The sequence below is a fragment of the Globicephala melas genome, chromosome 20 (genome assembly GCF_963455315.2).
Source record: "Globicephala melas chromosome 20, mGloMel1.2, whole genome shotgun sequence".
NCBI lineage: Eukaryota > Metazoa > Chordata > Mammalia > Artiodactyla > Delphinidae > Globicephala > Globicephala melas.
This window is the reverse complement of record NC_083333.1, coordinates 37,295,232-37,316,312: the sequence shown is the minus strand read 5'-3', so window position 1 is coordinate 37,316,312 and position 21,081 is coordinate 37,295,232. Positions and strand designations below refer to the sequence as shown.

The window sequence follows — 21,081 nt, the reverse complement described above, 5'->3', positions numbered from 1 at the left end:
TTATTATAAAATATTGAGTATAGTTCCCGGGAATCTGTATTTTTGAATGTTTCCCCCCCAGTGATTCTGTTGCTCAGTCAGGCATGGGAACCATCAGCCGTTTCTAAACTCCTTGTGGCTCCCCCAGGCTGCTGTTCCAAGCAGGGCCACGCTGCCTCTCTGTGTGCTCCCCTCCCTCTGGTGCCACCCTGCACCCCAGCCTGGGCTGGCTGGTGAAGCAAGGGATTAGGACATGATGGTTGGAAGGAGGAATGACTTTCCAGGTCAAACAGGAACTTTGCCAGATGCCTTGGGGCAATCACATGCTCCCTGGGAAATGTTCCCATTTTCTACTGGGGATGAGGTACTTCTCAGCTGGGAAAATTCACGCCCATGTGGTTAGATTCCCTTCATTCCCCGCAGACCATCCCACCCCAGACACACATACCAAGGAATCGAATCTGTCCAGGCCTTGGCTTTGCCCATGCTTTGAAACAGCTGGGGGTTTGGAATTTGCTAGGGCTGGGGTGGTGGGAGGGGCAGCTAGACTTTTTCATTAATTTCCGAGAGGTGGGTGGGGTCCCACGGGAAATGTTTTGGTTTTTTTTGCTTTTGCTGTTGAGAGTAATGGGCACCAACCATCAGAGTGGGGGTTTTTTTTGTTGTTTTTTTTTTTAATATTTATTTATTTAGCTGCGCCAGGTCTTAGCTGCCTCATGGTAACGTAGGATCTTTAGTTGGCATGCGGGCTCTTTTAGTTGTGGCATGAGGGATCTAGTTCCCTGACCAAGAATCGAACCCACGCCCCCTGCTTTGGGAGTGCGGAGTCTTAACCACTCGACCACCAGGGAAGACCCCAGAGTGGCCTTTGAAATAAGAAGACCAACACATGATGAGCAAGAAATAAGGGTCAATCATGACAGGAAAGCTGTTAGACTATGGAAAGAACTGGGTTTGGTTTTGTTTTCAATGATTTTATTTGTTAGAATCAGAACAAAATCCAAAACTTACAAAAACGGTTTCCTCTGAAAAGTGCCACCTTCAGTTCACACACTTAGGCCCGCCCCACAGGCAGCCACCACTCCACTTTCTTACAGATCCTTCCAAAGACGGTCTATGTCAATCAGTGCACGTAGGAGGAAATTACTCTTGTTCTCCCAGAAAAGGTAACATATTATACACATTCTTTTGCCCCTTGATTTTTCTAGTTTACTTGTCTTGAAAATCTTTCCAGTTTGGCACAGAGAAGCCACATTTTTTAAACAGTTTTGAGACAGTTGCTGGTATTCCATATTATGGACAATTCATTTAGTAAATCCTCTATTAACAATTTAAATCATTTTCTAACCTTTTGTTTTACAAGAGGTGCTTCAACACAACAGCCCTGCAAGTACCCACTTCTGTGCTTAATCTGTGAGATAAATATTTGGGAGCAGAATTTCTGGGTCAGAGGGCATATGAATTTTTAATTTTGTTAGGGTCAAATTGCCTTCTTCAGAGATTGTACCAATTTACACTCTTTTATATAGCAATATAAAAGTGTGTTAAATATTTTTTATCTTTGCTGATTTGATAGGTGAAAAAAAGTGCTGTCTCCTTGTAGGCTAATTTGCTTTTCTTTCATGAGCGAAGTTGAGCATCTTTTCATGTGTCTGAGAGCTGTTTGTTCTTCCTTCCTTGTGAACTGTTTATACTCTTTACTTGCTAACTTTGCATCTGGAGTGCCGTTCCTTTTTCTTATGGATTTGGAGGAATCTTTACATATTAAGAAAACAACCCCTTTGCCTGGTGCTAAGAGATGCCAGCTTGTTGTTTGCTTGTGGTATTCTTTCCCATGGCAGAAATTCTTGACTTTTATGTAGTCCAACTTATCAACCTTCTCTTTATGACTTCTAGGTATTGTATCACATTTTAAAGGTCCTCCTACCTCCAAGTTAACGTTTAAAATCTCAATATTATTTTTCTGGTGTCATTTTCTTCTTTTCTGTTTACGCCTTTGATGGATATGACATTTATTTTAGTATAAGGTGTGAGACAGGGATCTAAATTTTTTTCCAGTTGTTCCATGCTATATAATAAATAATCCATCTCATCTCCAGTAATTTGAAACACGATCTTCACCACGTACAAAATTGCTGCTGCTGTCTGTTTTCCTGATAGAGTTGGGTTATTTTTTCCTGTTCCATTGATCTGTTTGTCTATTTATGTTGTTTTACTCACCATAGCTTTACACTGTTTTAAATATCCCATCGGTATGAGCCCCCTCACTATTCTCTTTTAGGTTTCTGCCTATTCTTGCTTGGTGATTCTTCTGTATAAACTTTAGAAAGAGCTTGACTGATTCGCAAAAGGAAGATGTTTCAGTGGTGGTGTGGGTGGTACGCCGCTTGCCCCCTCTGGTCCTGACATGGAGCGCCCAGCAGAGAAGACGCGATGGTGCCGGGCAGTTACGTGTGACTCCTTTTTCCTTTCTCTCCCTTACTCAGGTAAGGCTTTCTGGAGGAAGAGGAGGGGTAGCAGAGAATCTCAGAGCAAGGGATAAAAGAGGCCTCCTGGCACCACTTTCTGGGGAAGAAGAGACAGACCCAGAAGAGGCTTCTTGGAAGAGGAACCAAAATCAAAGCTGCAGAGAGGGTTCCTTGCGGAGATTGGAAAGGAGTGGGTGGGTGAGGAGCTCAAGGCCAGCTGGGAGGCCCTTGCCTGGCCGGGGCTGGCCTGGAATTGATGAAAGGTGTGGTCAGAGAGAGGCAGTCAGCCTATGAGTTAAGAGGCTGGCCTTCAGTGAGCCAGCTGCCCAGGCTGCCTGGAAGATGGGCAGAAATGGAACGGAAGCCAGAAACCCCAATGGCCTCTCCAGGCCTGTTGGCTCCCAGAGGCCCTGTCTCATGTTCCTTCTGGTGACACAGGGCCCCTCCCTCCAGGGGAACCATGACATGGGGTTTTGACTTGACTGCTGTGACCAGGTGGTTACATTTACTCATGGAGAGGGATCAGAAGCTGGATTTTGAGAGCCTGTGATGGGGTTGTGTGTCCTGGGCTACAACAGAAGCACCTCGAGGGGATGTTGCAGTTTTATGAGAAGCTGTGATTCTCTAGACCAAAGAAGGCAGCAGGAGCTCAGTCCTGGGAGCAGGGGGTGTGGAGTCGGAATGCACCACGATGGGGAGATAGCTAGCACCGGGGAGAGAAGGGAGGCTGGATGAGCCTGAGCTTGGGTCCCAATCACAGCCCTATCTTCTTCCGGGAAAGGATGGATGAGGAAGGAAATGAGTGCATGGGTGGAAATGAGCCCAGATGGTTCTCTGTCTGCCCAGGGCTTCACTCATTCCCAACCAGAGGAATTCTCACTCCGGGAAGTCCTCCCAGGTGAGGACCCCCTCTGCCCCGAGCAGGCTGGTAGACACTGCTGTAGACATGTGCAATGAGCTGCTTTTGCCCCGCTGCAGCGGCCTCCTTCATAGCCCCTGTCCGGAGTGGCTGGGACCATCTCCTGCCTCTATCCATCCTAAAGCTGGTTCTTCTCTCTGCTCACTTCTGGGCTAGGCTGGGCTGGGAGTAGAGTCCTTCCCTAGTCTCTCCCTGCCTGTAGCCAGAGTGAGCCTTTAAAACACAAAATGGATCATTTCACTCCTCTGTCCTCAGCCTTCCAACAGCTTCTCATCACTTTTAGAATAAAATCCAAGTGCTTCACCAGGGCCCACAGCAGAGGCTGTCTGTGCTCACCGAAGCCTCCGTCCTCCCCTTGGTCCTACACGCAGAGCTGCAGCCTTCCTCAGCCTCCTTGCACAGTGGGGGATGGGGGAGGATGGGGGCATGCAACTGGTTTTTGCCAATGGAATTCGAGGGGAGGTGACACGTGTGCCCCCCCGGCTGAGGCAGTTGAGAGGGGTGTGCCCTCTCCCCCCTTTCCCCATCTGCCAGCTAGAGATGGGGGATCCAATGAGGACTCTGAGAAGTTGATAGAGCCCCAAGATAGGAGGCACCTGGATCCCTGGGCGTGTGGAACAAACACCCTCTACTCCAACTCTGAAGACAATAACTGAGCTGTTGCCCAAGCCATAAAAAATGAACCTTTATTGTGTTTAGCCATGAAAACTTGGGTTACTATGTGTTACAGCAGCTGGCTTACCCTGACTCGCACAAGACCCGACACGGTCTGGCCCCCCTCTGCACTCACCCGCTTCTCTCCCTCTCCCTCACTCTGTCCTGGCCACCGGCCTTCCTGCTGCTCCTCAGACACTCCAAGCTCATGCCCACTGCAGTGCCTTGCCATGCATTGTTCCCTCCTCCTGGAATGTTCTTCTCCCAAAGGTTTTTTTTAATAAATTTTTTAAAAATTTATTTTTATTTATTTAGTTTTGGCTGCGTTGGGTCTTTGTTGTTGCATGCAGGCTTTCTCTAGTTGCGACGAGCGGGGGCTACTCTTCATTCCGGTGCACAGGCTTCTCATTGCGGTGGCTTCTCTCGTTGTGGAGCACGGGCTCTAGGTGCGTGGGCTTCAGTTGTTGTTTCTGAACAAATATCACCTCCTCAGAGAGAGAACCCCTGGCTACCCTTTTAAGCAGCTCCGCCATCACTCTGCATCCCCTGACTCTGCTCTATTTTTCTCCAGAGCAGTTATCATTACTTGACATTCATTATCTATCTCCTCCTGTGTCTGTCTGTCCCTGGTGCCTAGAACAGTGACTGGTACATGGTTAAGTACTTAATCAATAGTCTTTGAGTGGAGAAATGAACAGTCTTCTCTCTGATTCTTTATGTATTTCATTCTCCGTTTTCTCATCCATAGAATGGGGGGTGCATGTTGAGGAGGACGATGCAGGTTAAGTGTGCGGCACAGAGACTTCACACGGATGCCCCAGGAAGTGCAGTTTCTAGTGTCCTTAGGGATATAGAAGGCAGAGGCTGCAGAAAGAAAAGTTTGAATGGTGTGATGGCACCTGCCCTCCCAAGAGAGGGGGTGGGGCTGAGCCAGCAAGCTCCGGATCCTTGGCTCGGCCGCCAGCTGCCAACACTGACAGGCACATGGAGCTTCACCGTTGCAGGTAATTGAACTAATGGAGTGAGCTGATGGGAAGGAGGGAGGTTTAGGCTGCACTTTATGCGATAAACCACAGACTTGGCATCTGAGAGGCTGTAGCCACAGGTGGAAGGAGTTCACCTGCCAGCCTTTCCAGCCTGCAGGGTGGCGACCCAGGGGCTCCTGCACTTGTGACCTGAGGGAGATGCACAACTTCAAGATTGCCCTCTGGTTGTTGGAGATGGAGATGGGCTTTCAAAGAGAGAATAGCACAGGTGAAGGCATGGAGTTATGAAATAACAGAATAACGGAGTGCTTGCCAGTTAGGATGGTGAGAGGAAGGTGTCATTGGTGGCCCTAGGATGGTGGGTGGAGTCAGGAACTGACCTCAGAAAAGCCATGTGGAGAGGGCTGAGCGCTAGACTAGGAGCCAGGAGACCTGCCTTTCAAATCCCAGGTCCGCCATGAACCATGGATCCTTGAGCAGGTCATTTACTTCCTCTGTGCTTCAGTTTCCTCATCTGTTGAACTGAAGATAGAGCCCCTTACATGAGGCGAGGTGGAGAAGGAGGGGGTGCCTGTGCAGCTTGAAAATTGCAGAGTGTTTGGTTACTTGGACTGAGAGGTAGACAGGAACAGCTGAGACATTCTCCTGGGGCAGCTGTGGTGGGAGGGCTAAGGGTCAACCGGGAAATGACTTTGCTGAGAAGAGAGAGGGAGAGAACAGAGAGAGGAAACCCAAAATGGGCTGCAGGGGGGAGGAAAGGAGCTGGAAGCCGTTCCAGCAGGCGACCAGATGTGGCCAGTGGACAAGATTGCTGGTGTCTCATGACAGAGTCCATCCAGCCGCTTTCTGTGGAAGCAGTGAGAGTGCAGACTGGGTCCCTGTGGCTGTCGGTAGGCTGTGCACCAACACCCTGGTGTCCCACCATCTAGGTACATGGTAGGACTGCGTCCTCCATGCCTTTGAAGCTCTGCATGACCACGTGACTGGCTTTGGCCAATGACAAGTGTGTGGACATGAGAGCATCACTTCCAGGCGGAAGCTTGAAGAGCTAAGTATGACTCCCCACGGAGGCGGACTCCATCAGCCCCCCACCCATACCCCCTGGACCTTTCTTTTACCTGCAGCGTCTGCATCTCGGTGCCTGAGCACTTTCTCTAGAACCCCAAAGACAGTCTGCCTGCATTCTCAACAGGCCCGAGCGCCCGGCAGTTACAAACCACCACCCCCATCAGCCCCCACCAGTGACTGGGGAGTTGAGATGTAAATACCCCAGCTCTCTCACCCTTCAGGTGGGCTCACCCTTAGCAGGCAGGTTCCTCATCACATGCTGGGGTTTTCCATTGGGATTAAGTTCGTCCACCCACAGGGGCAGCTGGCTTCCTTTCCCTGTTGCGTTTTCCCACTCCACACCAGTGCTCCGTGCACCTCCCAAATAAACTCTTTCTATGCACGTCTTTGTTCCTGGGTCTGTTTCTGGAAGGCCATGTTCCTCTTTCCTGCTGTCATGACAACCCCCTGAACAAGGAGAGAGTGGCTGCGTTGTCATGCCAGGCCTCGGGGCGCAGATAACTAGAAGCAGAGCCCCCAGTGGACTGACCGTGGACAGGCTTCAGGAGTAAGAAACCCAGGGGCCGCCATTTGTGCCTCTCACCCGCTATCCTCTCGGGTAAAAAGTTCAAATTCCTGGCAGGAAGAATCTGGCTGGCTAGCTCCAGTCAGATGTCCTCCTTTGCTCCAATTAGCTAAATCCAGGAGTGGGGAAGAAGCTGGGGCATGCTGGGGCCAGGCCTGAGGGTGGCCAGTTCCTGGAGGATGGGGAGGTGTGAGTCCGCCATCCACTCACACCTCCTCTCCGAAGGTCTTGCTGTTCATTTCTCCAGAGAGCAGGGGTCTCTGTCACTGAATTCAACCCCCACTGAGGTTCTAATTGATGTGTCCCAGGCACCAGGTGCCATAGAGACAATCCTCACACCCCTTGTTAAGACAAGGGGGTCCACCAACCACAGCATTGATCTGACTGAGCTAATCAGCACAGTTGCATGTGGACAGAAAGTGCTAGAAGTTTCCTTCATCTGCTCCCCAGGTTCCTACATGGAAGGCTTCATGTTTGTCAAAAATTCCAGAGCTGATTTTCATTGACTCATCATATTAAGATTCTGTCAGTGGAGGGGATTCCCTGGCGGTCCAGTGGCTAGAACTCGGCACTTTCACTGCTGGGGCCCAGGTTCAATCCCTGGTCAGGGAACTAAGATCCCGCAAGCTGCGCAGTGAGGCCAAAAAAAAAAAAAAAAAAGAGATTCCATCAGTGGAGTTTTTCCTGGAGATGGAGGCCTGCCCTTTGACTCAGCTGTGGAGCTGCCCACAGTGTTCCCTCAGCTCAGTCTCTCCCCCCACCGCCCCTCCTCTCCCTGGGGACTCCCTCTGGGGGCCTCCAGGCCCAAATATCCTCCTGCTCTTGGAGGGAGCCTGGCCAGAGGCCCTGTTGTTATTTTCACTCCTGTTCTCATAACAGTCCCTGTGGAAGGAAAGAAAAATGTCACCTAGATAAAGACACAGAGCATAAAGAAGAAAAAGACTGAAGAGCGACATGACATTTGGGAAAGTTTAGATAAGAATGGCCTGGGCAGGGCTGAGCTTGAGGGGAGGAAGGTCAGAGCCTGGGGGAATGGGGACGTCAGACGAATGACAGGGTGACAGGAGCTGTCTGGCCCTGGGTTCCTCTTTCATAATGATCAGAGATTGCTCCCTGAGCTCTGCCAGAGCGCTTGCTATATGCTAAGAAGCTTCCATTCATTGTCACATTTAATCCACATGACGACCCTAGGAGGGCGTTACTATTATTCATTCAGTGGATGATGGGGAAACTGAGGCTCAGGGAGGTAAAGGAACTTTCCCAGGGTCCCCTATCCAGCCTGGACACTGTCTGACATCCATCTGACACCAAATCTTACCCACCAAGGCCCTGAGCTACCAGGACCCCTCTGGTTTTCAGGTTCAGAGTAACTGAGATGTCTGAGATAGTAAAAAGCTTAACCTAAGCAGGTGAGACTTGCTTAGCGAGCAGTCCTCGTGCTCCTGGAGAATAGGGTGGCAAACTGGAAAGAAACTAGCTTGCAAGTCAGAAATAACAGTGTCCACCCTGGCTCTGCGTCTTACTATCATGTTACCTTGAGTAACTTACTGTACTATTGTGAGCCTCAGTTTTCTCATCTGTGAATGGACTAATAATACCTACTCTGTAGGGTGTGCTGTCTGGCCCAGCTCAGGTACTCAGTAAGTGGGAAGATTGTCCCTACGTTATGGCTTCCCCGGCATCTTCTTCTCCAGCGTGCAGGGTTTCAGAGCCTCAGTACAGCCCCGATGACCTTTTCGCAGAACTTTCTGGTGGGGAGCCAGCTGCACACACACACAAGCCACCCCCTCCCCCTGGTACAGACCCATCTCTGCTCCAGCTTCTAGAAAAGGGGAGGGAGGGGACTTAACGGCTCAAGTAGCCAAACCACTGGCTGGGCAGAAATGCAGCCGGCCTCAGCGGTGACTAGAACCACCAGGCCTCACTCCTACTGTCTTATCTCTGATCCCCTGGGTGTCGCCTCCTGCTCAGGCACCTCCTCCCACGCTGCTGTTCCAAGGCCTAATACTCCACTGAGGACCAAAGCTCTTCTCTCCAATTCCAGTTACAAACACACTAACAAGGAAAGACTCCAACTGGCCAGACTTGGGTTACCAATCTGGGTTACCAATCTTGGGTTACTCGACCAATCATTGAGACCCAGAGGCAGAAAAGGACCATGAATGGCCAGGCTTTGATCAGGTGATCACACCCAGACCAATCATTTTTAGCAAGATGGCCACTCCCATGCAGATCCCCTAACTAGAGCAGGAATGGACAGTTCTCTGTCCAGAAAAAAAAGGGGATGAAAGGTTCTGGACAAATTAACACATGTCTTGTATTTTTCAAATCCCAGTTCTCTCTGCTTCTAATCATTTCCATCCAATACTGAAATTTACATCCTGCCACCTCCTGTCCCCTACCCTGGTGCTCAGGTCTCTGCTTTCTGCTCGCTGGACACAGCTAGCCTGAACCAGCCTGGCTGAAAAACCTGACAGGTTTTCCTGAGTTCAAAGAAGTCCTCCCTTCCTTTCAAGTGTCTTCAACGCCTTCCCTCCTCCGCTGCTTTAGCAATTTCACTATTGGAGATTCACTTTTTAGCTTAATAGGGCTTGTTCCCATTAAAATGCACATCCTCTGTGAGCAGGCACTCGCTGTCTGAACAATTATCTCTGATTTAGTGCTAGAGGTTTTTTTCGCTTCTCCCCATTTGGGCAGGGGAAAGGAGAGAGAGAGCGTGAGAGGACTTGCCTGAGGCTGGAGAAGGGAAGAGATCGGATGCAGAATGAGGAAGCTGACCACTCTCCTGATTCAACGAGTCTATCCTAGGTGAGTCCAGGTGCCTGTCTGGAAGCCTTGGCCATTCCTATTTCATCTTGGAGAAGTAGCAGCTATTTTTCCTTTTTCCCCCTCTCTCCCAAGTTTAAATTTATTTATTTACACCTTTCAGTCTTGAGATAATTGTACCTTCACATGCAATTGTAAGAATTAATTCAGAGGAATCCCACGTGCCCTTTGCTCAGTTCTCCCCAATGGTAACATCTTGCAAAAGCATACAAGAATATCACAACCAGGATACTGACATTGCTACAGGCAAGACACTGAACATCTCCATCACCACGAGGATCTTCATGTTGTTATTTTATAGCCACATCTACTTCCCTTTCCACCCTACTCTCTCTTTAATGGGTGTCAACCACTATTCTGTATTCATCTCTATAATTTTGTCATTTCAAGAATGTTATAAATGGAATCATACAGTGTGTAACCTTTGGGGATTGGCTTTTTTTCACTGAGCATAATTCTCTGCAGATTCATCCAGGTTGTTGTGTGTATCAATAGTTCATTCCTTTTGATTGCCTAGTATTTCATGGTAGGATATGCCACAGTTCAACCATTTCCCTTTGAAGGACAACTAGGTGGTTTCCAGTTTATTATAATTAAAGTTGCTATGAACATTTGTGTACCCGTTTTTGTGTGAACATGTCTTCATTTCTCTATGCAAAGGAGCTGGGACTAATTATTCCAAAATGATTTTTAAAATTACATATATACAATATACATTATTTACATTGGATATATTATTTATATTATGCAATTATTTTGGAAGAATTTTAGATTTACAGGAAAGTTGCAAGGATAATATAAACAGTTCCCTTATGCCCCTCATTCAATTTCCCCAAATATTAACACCTTCCATTACCATGATACATTGTCACAACAAAGAAATGACATTGGTACACTACTATTAGTAGTATTTGGATTTAGTATTTATTTGGATTTCACCAGGTTTTCCACTAATATCCTTCTTTCTGTTCCAGGAGCCAATCTTGGATCCCATACTGCATTTAGTCATGGTTTAGTTTTATGGTTTTTGCACTAAGGCCTCAGGGATGTGGCAGAAAGCTACTGTGGAGGTGAGGTGGGGACATGAGGGAGGCTTTAAAAAAAAAACTATGGTATAATTTACATCCGGTAAAATTCAGCCTTTATAGTGTACATGTCTTTGAGTCTTGATAAATGCAGACAATCATGTAATCATCACCACAATCATGACACAGAACATTTCCATCACCCCCCAAAATTCCCACCTGCCCCTTCATAGTCAACCCTTCCCCCATCTTCAGCCCAGACAATCACTGATCCATCCCTACAGTTTTGCCTTTTCCAGAAAGTCACATAAATAGACTCACACGACATGTAGTTTTTTGGGGTCTGGTTTCTTTCACTTAGTAAGATGCACTTGAGATTCATCCATGTTGTTGCGTGAATCAAAACTTCATTTCAGGACTTCCCTGGTGGTCCAGTGGTGAAGACTTCACCTTCCAACGCAAGGGGTGCGGGTTCAATCCCTGGTCGGGGAGCTAAGATCCCACACGCCTCGCCGCCAAAAAACCAAAAACATAAAAGAGAAGCAATATTGTAATGAATTCAATAAAGACTTTAAAGCTGGTCCACATGAAAAAAAAATCTTAAAAAAAAAAAAAGACTTCATTTCTTTTTACTGCTGAGTATGGGTATCCCATTGCATGGATATGCCAGTTTGCTTATCCATTTACCAGTTGAAAGATCTTTGGGGGGCTTTTTGATGATTATGAATAACGTCTCTATAAACATTCATGCACAGCTTTTTGTATGTATATAATTTTCATTTCCCTTGGGTAAATACCTATGAGTTGGATCGCTGGGTTGTATGGTGAGCGTATGTTTAACTTCATAAGAAACTGACAAATTGTTTTCAAAAGTGGCTGCACCATTTTGCATTCCCCAAAAGCAACGCATGTGAGTTCCAGTTGCTTCACTCAGCCAGGCTTTGGTATTGTCCAGTTATTATTATTGTTGTTGTTGTTATTTTAGCCATTCTTTTTGATGTGAGTCAAGAATTTTATAGCCCTTCTTTCTGTCTCTGCTGCCCCCCTCTCCCCGCCATGGGTACCAGAGAGGAGGGGGTGTGGTCACAATCCGGAGAATGCAATTATTTTAGATTTACAGGAAAGTTGCAAGGATAATATAAACAGTTCCCAGAGCCAGAGAAACAGAGGACTGGCTCTCAGAATTCCCCTGGACACTAGAAAGTTCAGGACTGCAGTTTTTAGGAAGGCATGACCATCAGCAAGTATGTCAAGGAGAATCAGGACAAGGGCTAAGGTGGGAGGGGCACTAGGGCACAAGGCTGGCAGTGAAGGGCCTGGGAGCATCAGTACAGAGTGGCAGGACCTGGAAGACCTAGCCTGTCCACTCAGGGCTTGCTGGTAGAGGGAAGGGGTCTCCTGGGGCCCAGGGTAGGCCCCATGGTCTCAGCACCCTCCCACTGCCCTCCGAGCCTCCCAGCCATTTCCTACAGAGAGAACTGAAATCTCCTGGGATCCCAACCGGCTTGAGAGGGAGAGGGAGGGAGCCTGGGAACCAGAAGCCTGGCTTGGGGCCCAGTTGTGTGACACCTGAATCTTGGGGAAGGTGGCTGAGGGGCCAGGCCACTGGAGCCTCCCAGGACAGCTGGGGACAGGGAGGGGCAGCTCAAGTTTCATCACTGCTTGGTGTGTTACCTGGGCCCTGACTGGGCAACAGAATAATGCCAGGTCCTGGCCCCTGAGGGGTGATACCTTTCACCAAGAAACTGCCGTCCTTCCACGCTCCACAGGGACTACTCTGGCCCCGACTTTGGGTCCTGTGGCCTAGAAGTAAAGAGACCAGATTTAAGTCAGGTCCCAGGACATGAGCCTAGACACTCAGCTCTGGAGGGGATATGTGGGGTGTATACGCGCCTCTGTGCCACATGTGTCTGCAGCATGCAGAGGGTGTCATGTGGGGGATGAGTAGCCTCCAAATATTTGCTTTCAGTTTATTAGCTGTGTGACCTTGGACAAGCAACTTAACCTCTTTGGGTCTAGGTTTCCCTAACTTTTGACTCAAAGGTTTGGTGATTTTCAAATTTCACTGAATATCAGCGTCACCTGGGATTTTTAAATACCAGCGTCACCTGGGATTTTAACTACAGATTTCTGGGCTCCACCACAGACTTAATGACTCAGCATCTCTGGGTGTTTAACAGGTTCCTCAGGTGGGTTTTTCTGTGGCCAGCGAGGCACTGATATCTCTAGAAGCACAGCCCAGTAGTCCAGTAAGTTCAGCCTCGGGCAACCTCTGTCGAGAAGAAAAAAAAAAAAAAAAAAAGGTCATGAAGAACCTAGGGGCAGGACGGCAATAAAGACGCAGACCTACTAGAGAATGGACTTGACACGGGGAGGGGGAAGGGTAAGCTGGGACGAAGTGAGAGAGTGGCATGGACATATATACACTACCAAATGTAAAATAGATAGCTAGTGGGAAGCAGCCGCATAGCACAGGGAGATCAGCTCGGTGCTTTGTGACCCCCTAGAGGGGTGGGATAGGGAGGGTGGGAGGGAGGGAGACGCAAGAGGGAAGAGATATGGGGACATATGTATATGTATAACTGATTTACTTTGTTGTAAAGCACAAACTAACACACCATTGTAAAGCAATTATACTCCAATAAAGATGTTAAAAAAAAAGAAGTTATGGAGGCCGGTCCAGAGAGAGAGAGAGAGAGGAGCCAGAGAAGGGGAGCCAATCAGAGACCAGGAAGGAGGAGGAGCCAGAGGGGGAGCCAATCAGCGACCAGGAAGGAGGAGGAGCCAGAGGGGGAGCCAGTCAGGAGAAGCAGATGCTTCAGGACTGGGTTTTGATGGGGAAGGAAGATTTAGTCTGTACAGAGAGAGAGCTGGGCTGGGAGCCCAGGAAGAGAAGTTTCTGAGAAGAGAAGCCAAAGTAGTTTGGCTGTTACTGTCTGGGTGTGGCTTCTCGCATCACGAGACAGTAAGAAGGGGACCACCTCTGGGTTTCAGGAGGAGAAGGACAGGGAAGGGCGGGCAAGGGGGCACCTTCCTTGTCTGCTTGGAGACTCTGAGCAAGTCTAGGAGAAGCTGCCTCTGCCTGGAAGGACACTGTAAACCCTGCAAACCCCGAATAGCTCCTGGGACATAAATGGCTGCTTGGACCCTGGCCAGGCCACCCCCTCTGTACCTGACTCGGTTTGGAGGACCCAAGAGTCCTGGTTTGCTGCTTCCTGGCTCTGTGACTATGGACAAGTCCCTGAAGCTTTCTGACTCCGTTGCCTCATGTGTAAAATGGGGATAATAATTACAACTGCCCTACCCCTCATGGCATTACTGTGGGCATCACCTACGATGAGGGAGGTAGTAGCGCTGTGGGACCGGCAGCATGGGAGTGGGCACTATTGGAACCCTGGGAAGGAAAGGATTGGCCTCACTGCTGTGCCCCATAGTTGGAATGTCCGTGCTTAAAATAAAATCACACAGGCCAACTCCTTGTAAATTGTTATACAGTTACAGATCATCTCCCCTTTGATGCCCCACTTTCAGGGGTAACAATTACTATATGAATTTGGTGTGATCCTTCCACTTAAAAATATTTGGGCCCATGGAAAATATACAGTATTTTGTGAGTGTGTGTGTATGTGTGTGGTTCATTTCACATAAAGAGTGTCACAATGTCGTATCATTCAGCAAAATGCTTCTTTTAACTCAAGATTTTATGTCTGAGATCTAATTAGGTCACATCCTTTTATCCGACGTGTAGCATTTCACTGCGTTTCTCTTCCACATGCTGTTTGGCCTGATCTCAGAGCTTTCTTGTGCCTTTTCTTGTCTCAGGGCAGCCAGATGAGCTGCCTTTAGCCAAGCCCAGCAGGGTCAGTAAGAAGCCGGAGGCTGTCGAGGAAGCCTGAGGGTGAGTCGTCACCTCCGAGCCTGGAGAGAGCATCCTCTGTGCCTGACCCTGCTGGTTCATCCACAGCCAGCGGGAAGGAGAGCGAGAGTGAGCCAGAGAGAGAGAAAGAGAGAGGGAGGGAAATAGAGCTGAGGCCCCTGCTGCCAGAGAAGACCTTGGGTGGCCATCCTCCCATTGTAATAGCACTGCCCCCTACCCCTTCAGACGAGGGTCAGGGACCTTTGTCCGGAATCAGGGCAGGGGACATACTTTGTAAGACCCAGTGCAAAATAAAAATGCAGGACACCTGTTTAAAAAGTATGACGACTGCATTGACCCAAAGGCAGCCTCCTTCTAAGTGTGGAGCCCTGTGTGACCCTATGGAAGTGCTGCCTGAAACCGTCCCCCGGGGTGTTGGGAAGAGGGAAATTACTGTCATTTCTGAAGTGCTCGGGGACTTTGAGCGCGATCACACGGAACCATGGCGGTCACTGCTCCGAACAGGTTGGGAAGAAGCTCTGATTTGCTGGAACAAATAGACGCCTCAACAAAAAAGAGGCCTCCCATCCCTGGGAGGCTGGGGAGCAGAGAGGGTGCAGAGCCAGCTGGTAAGTCAGAAGGCCCGGGCACAGATCCTCCCTCTGTCCCTGTTGTGCTGAATGACTGTGGGTTTGTTGCTCAGCTTCTCTGTGCCTCAGTTTCTCTATCTGTGATATGGTGTCAATTAGGCAGGATTGCTTTGAGGATTAATCCTAACACTCTACCGAGAGCCTTAGAAGAGTGCCCGGCATGTGGTGAGTACCCAGTCAGTGTTAGGCACTCTTTCCTAGAAAAACAGAATTGGGGATGAGGTGGACAAAGACGGAGGGAGCCCTGGATCTGGAGTGAGGAGGCCTGGGTTCCACCCTCAGCTCTACTACTGACCACTGTTGACCAAAGGCAGGCCACCCTCCCTTCTGAGTCTCACTAAAATCCAAGGGGTGTGTGTGTGTGTGTGTGTAGGGGGGTGACATGTCCCTTCCAGCTTTATTATTCTGTTTCCAAGGGAGCCTACCCCTCCCTCTCATTGGCTTATTCAGTTATTTATCTTTCTTCTAGATTTAAGAAGTTCTTCCTCTTATCTGACTGCAAATCTTTCTGCTTTGGTTAAAGTCCGTTTCTCCTTGTTCTGCCCTTCATGTGAAAACAACTGGTCAGTGACCCATTTTATAGACTAAGAAACTGAGGCACATGAGCCATCTGCTCTCCAGATGGAATAATCCCAGTCCTTGTCTTTGATTTCTCCTTTCATTGGCCCTTCACTGTATCCCCTCCCCAGGAACCTCCACCTCGTCCTACATTTAGAGACACACACAGGTCGCTCCTGTGAGCCAGGCACCGAGCTACATCCCTCCCTGCGTCTTCCTGTTCAGTCCCTCATCTGTAAGGAAGCAGATCTTGTTCTCATGTTTATAGCTAGAGAAGCAGGCTCCTGGAGCCTGGGCTGAGAGTGTCCTTTGTGGATGACTTCTAAGACCCCCTAATGCTGTGAGGCTGAGCCCCCGTCCTGTGGGGCCCATCCTTCCCTGGAGAAAGTCTTCCCCTCAGCAGTCATGATGGAAGTTGTCCCTGCTAAACCCACGCTTGGGCATGCGCAGCTCTGGGCATGCCAGCTGCAGCTGTGGCCCCCTCGCTGACACTCAGGAAGACCCATGAGAATGCAGACATCTGTGAGAGACCTTGTTGGGGGAAATCCTCAAATCCGGGCTTCTCTCCACAAACCAGGTCAGGGCCCCCATCAGCTCCAGCCCTATTACAATGCAGTTTGAATATTTATTGGTGGGGATTGTTTAACGTACATCTCCCCCTAAAATACAACTCTTGGTTGTATTGGGTCAGGGGGCTTGGCTCGTTCACAGATGCCTGGCATGTGGAAGTGCTTAGTAAGTGTTCACGGGTGAGCAAACCATCCACTGTGATTTCTTTAAACTTCTGGTAAATGTTGGCTTTTCACTCTTACTAACAAACTCCTAGAGGCACAGCTCTGACAGGATCACTACGACCTCATACCAATTTAGAAAAGCGCTGTTTCTGTATCACGTTGTGATGATACATTCATTCGGTCAGTAGGTACTGAGCACCTACTAAGAGCCGGGGCCCCGGGGAGAGAGCAGGAAACTAGCCAATGTCCCTGACCACATGGAGGTCACATCCTAGTGGGGAGACTTTTAAAAAGCAAACACCACTCACGGCTACGCGATAGGGTTAGGCAATGCTTTATGCTATGGAGAAAAATCAAACTGGGAAAGAAGACAGGAGAGGGGTGGGGTGGATGGGGTCCTATTTTAGACCCAAGGGTCCATGAAACCCTGCAGAAGAGCTGGTATTTGAATCAAAGCTGCCACTGAGAGTGAATCAGGGGATTTGGAGCAGGTGGCCAGGAGGATTCAAAAAGAATTCCTTGAAGTCTCAGGCTTCTGCATGAGCCAGTGGGGACACACTCGGCTCACCATCAAAGTGAATTAGAAACTCATCCAGCTCAGAGCCTGTGCCAGAGTCATCCAGACAGCAGTGGCCTCTTTCAAAGAAAAGAGTTTACCGAAAAAGAGGGCAGCATGGCATCCTGATGAGGACCGGGGGCTTTAGAGTGTTAGGCAGAAACATGTTGAAATCCCAGCTCCAACAAGATTAAGTTTCATGTCTTAATCACCCTGTGCCTCGATTTCTTCATCTGCGAATGGGGCTAACAATAGTGTCCCCCACCACAGGGTTGCTTGTTCAGAGAACTAACCTGTGTAAAGCGCTTAACATTCTCTTCGCTCCCAGTGGGGCTCTTCTCACTCATTCATTCCACAATTCTCCCACCTCCTAGTTGCCAGGTACTAGGTACTAGGCTACCCAGAGGAGAGACACTTGAGCTGTCCAAAGGTGGGACAGAGGGAACACCCATCCAAGAGGCAGAGCCCTGGGCTTTAGGCTGCCATTCCTACCTGAATGAACTTGGCCACGTTGCTTTGTCTCATTGGGCCTTAGTTTCCCCGACTTGGCAATCACTAGGTAGTCAGTGGTGGGGCCTGCCACCTCCAAGGACCCACCCCATTGGCCAAGGCCCCTCATGGGGACGTGGAGGGAGCAGCCTACACGGGGGCAGAGGGTCCGAACATACCTTCACAGGAATAGGGCATCTGGGGCATGTTCAGCAACACTGAAGGTGTCGGAAGTTTCGAGGGAGGCTCCTGAAGGAGAAAGCCACCCGGGGAGGTAGCCGGCGGGGTCAGATTGAGGAGGAGGACCTCAAGGGGGAGAAGGGACTTGTCTCATTTCTTCCCAAGTCCTGTTTTCCCTTCTGGTTCTGGGAGTACTTATCAAGCGTATTTGGGGGCTCCCACACTTTGGGCATGCCCTCTCCTCCTTTCCAGCCCCCTCTCCTCGGAGTGCCTCATTCCCTGGTACTGTCCCCTTCTGATTCCTCTTCCTTCCCTCCACATCAAAACTTACCCATCCTGTGTACCTCTCCCTCAGGGTTATGGGGAACTAGGCTCTAAATAGTGTTCATTCACTTATTCAAAAATCTTCCCACGAGTTTTGTGCCAGGAACTCTTTGGGCACTGATAGCATAGTAGTGAACAAAACGAACAAAACCCCTGCCCTCTGGGAGCTTGCATTCTAAAAAGTTAAGGGACAATAATGATTTAGTGCAGCATCTTGTTAAAATTCGGTCTCATTCGGTAGCTCTGGGGTGGGGCCTGAGAGTGGTCCAGTGTTGCTGGACCACAATTTGAGTGGCAAGGGTTTACGTGTTATCCCTTGCAGGGGGATTAAAAACTGGAAGAGAACTCCCTGAGATGAAATGATGGCGTTCTCCCTGGAAGAGAATTCTCTTATCCAAAGGAATGGCTATCTAATAGTGGAGCCCTGGATTTGTATAAGTGGTGGTAGGCAGGTACCTGAGGACATATGGCGGCCATTGGCCTGACCTTATGGGTGGCTGCTTTCTTTGCCTGTGTAAAAGGCTGGCTCAGCTTTCCAGCTCTGGCTCTTTAGGTCCCCACTGCTCTTGTTCAGCGAGGTTGTGGGTGAGAACATCTGGAAGGGATTCCCTGGAACTGGAGGGAATTTCCAGGCAAATGAGGCTCTGTCACCCCAGCTGGGAACACCCACCCCTGCCATCTGCTCCAGACATCATTACAGAGTCTGTGTGAGAGGAATCCGGCCGTTTCCATCTCCTCCAAGGGAACATGCGTGTCCTGCCTGGGGCACATCAGCAGACTGCCCCTGCTGCTGCTGTGGCCCTGCTGGGAGCCCGGGTTCCTGAGCGCATGAAGCAGGTTCCTTTCCTTTCTCCCTTTCTCTGCAGGGAAGTAAGGTGCCTTGGAATTCCAGAGATGCTCTGAGTGTCTTTCCAAGAATAGTGATGGAGGGAGAGACTGCCCTGGTTGTCAGAAGCAGTGCCGTCAGGCCAGAATTTTCTCATCCTCACGAGGCAATGTTGGTCCAATACCCTCTGTGCTCTGCCTTATGCGACACCTCGGTAATACCCACTTCTGTGTGCAGGTGGCCCTGTGTAGCAGGGGCTTTACAGCTTGACCTCATTTGATCTGCTGGAAGCTCTGTGCAACTGTTCTTATTCTCACCTTCATACAGATAGGGACGTGGCAGCTCAGAGAGATCAGGTTACCCACAGGAAATGGCAGAGCCAAGATGTGAACCCAAAGTCATCCAATGCCAAGGCCCAGTGTTAACCCCTCGGCCGTATTGCCTCCCTACATGTTCCGAGAGCAGGTGCTGCCCAAGAGGGACAGCAGGGCTGGGTGGGAACTCACCGAGCTGAGAGTCTAGCCTCTCCCTCTCCTCCAGCCCCGCGGGCAGCTCCTTGCCCAGGGCTATGGGTGGCTGTATCCGCCACATTTGTCACACGCATCTGCAAGAGACGAGGCAGCACTTGTTAATGAGAGTGACAAATGACTGTCATCAAGCCTGGGAGTCACTCAGCACCAGAGATGGGTCTCCAATTGTGACGTCCTCATTAATAGCACATATTAGAGCAGAACGCCTAACCCAAACCAGGAGGCCCGGGTATGCATTCGGGAACTCCCAGGGGACCCCAGGGACGCTTGCCCGGTCACAGGGCAGCAGGGTGGGGGAGCCAGGGCTTGGGGTCTGCTCTCATGGAGGGGGTCTGAGACCGCAGTGTCTCTACCCTCCATCCCCAAGCCCCACCGCCATCAGAGGATATGGGGGGCAGTGAGTACCATATTGATGCTAAAGTTGTTATTTTCTTATATTCCCCTCCCACCACCACCACTGTCTTCCACTCCTTCCTCCTAGCATGGATGCCCCTGGCCCGGGAGCCCTCTGCTGAGCCGGCAGGTGGATTAACAAGCCTTGATGTGTAGAACTTGTGCCCAACCACGGTGAAACAGAACCTCCTGCCCCTCCCAGCTGGCTGGGACCATAAGACTAAACAGGCAACACGATCGCTCTGTCTTCACCTGCTCCGCTGCCCTCTTTGTCTGCTGTGCCCTCAGCTTTAAACCCGAGCCGGGCAAGTGTGATCAGGGAGAGAGGGCTCCGTGACCACGATTGGCCGGAGATTAGGGGCCCCTGAGGAAGGGCCTTTGTCTCTGTATTTTGGTTTCACAGCTTGGGGAGATTGGAGATAGAGTGCATTCCCTTGAGCAGACTGGCTGTGAAGGTTCTATAAAAGCCAGGCAGCGCTCTTGCCTATAAATGGAGGACAGACACTGTCATTTTATGGGGCTGAATCATCTCCCCTGTGGGGGAGGGAAAAGAAGACAGGCCTAAACTCCCCCCTCCGAATGAGGCAGCTGTTGGGGTAGGGAACAGGGTCTCGAGATGCTTGGAGATGGGTCCTGGCAGTGGACTGGCTGTGTGTCTCCAGGCCGGTGAGCCACCTCTCTGGGCCTCAGATCCCAGAGGGAGGAAGGAGGGAGTGATTTCGGAAGATGAGGGTGCAGGGTGTTGGTGACAGACGTAAGAGTGACTGGGGAGGTGGCTGCAGGTTGGAGGGAAGAAGGAAGGGGGACTGGGAAGTAGGTGGCGGGAGAGACAGGACAGGCTCAAGTGTGCTGTTCGCAGAGACTGGAGGGCCCCCTTCCACTGGCCTCCTCCTCTATCTCCTGCTTCTTCCTCATAGCCTGGGTGCTGCCGTGCTGAGTTGGCAGATGGGTTGAGTACAGGACTTGTGCCAACCACTGTGAAACAGACGCCACAGGCCTCCAAAATCCTGCCCATCTCCCTGCCCCCTCCAGCCCTCCCCCACCCCACAAGGGGGGCTACTCAACCTCCATCTGCAGGGTTGCCCCCTCTCCAGGCTTTGCTTCTGACTCTGTTCCCAGATTGAGGGTCAGAGGGTCCATAGATTCAAAATCAAGTCACCTCTTACCTTCTTTTTTCCATTGAAACCTGACCTTCATCCTGGGCCTGGTTCCAGGCATGGGTTTGGATCCCAGCTCTACAGCCTTTAGGTCTACAACTACCTTCTGCCCTGAGTCCCATCTCCCTCTTTTGTAAAATTATTATAATAATAATGCCTCCCTCCTAGGGCTCTTGAAGGATTAAATGAGAAAACCAGAGGTCCCAGCAAAACGCCCAGACACGGTAGGAGTTCCTCTCCCTCACCTCTCCTGATCAGCTCCTTGGGTTATGTGGCTAAGTGTGCTTGTTTACAAAGGCCTGGCCAGGCAGCACACAGCTAAGGTGCACGGAGAGGTT

The 21,081-nt window shown here is 49.9% G+C and overlaps 1 protein-coding gene and 1 long non-coding RNA gene across 30 annotated transcripts in view; one reads left to right on the top strand and one right to left on the bottom strand.

The window, feature by feature from the left end:
* Positions 1–21,081, top strand: part of LOC115849110 (ADP-ribosylation factor 2) — a 199,279-nt gene that overhangs the window by 93,471 nt on the left and 84,727 nt on the right. Inside the window, exon 5 of one of the 29 annotated variants that reach the window (XM_060290078.1) lies at positions 2,261–7,270. The exons of the other annotated variants lie outside the window; for them this stretch is intronic. Within the exon in view, the coding sequence (XP_060146061.1) occupies positions 2,261–2,305 (45 nt within the window). The 3' untranslated portion in view covers positions 2,306–7,270. Of the gene's footprint in view, positions 1–2,260; positions 7,271–21,081 lie in introns of those variants that run through there. 29 annotated transcript variants of the gene reach the window in all.
* On the bottom strand, positions 10,199–19,269 carry LOC132594102 (uncharacterized). Its single transcript, XR_009560241.1, has 3 exons — positions 19,170–19,269; positions 12,599–12,762; positions 10,199–12,293 (listed from the first exon to the last, which is right to left on the bottom strand). It is a non-coding gene; the product is annotated as an uncharacterized lncRNA (long non-coding RNA).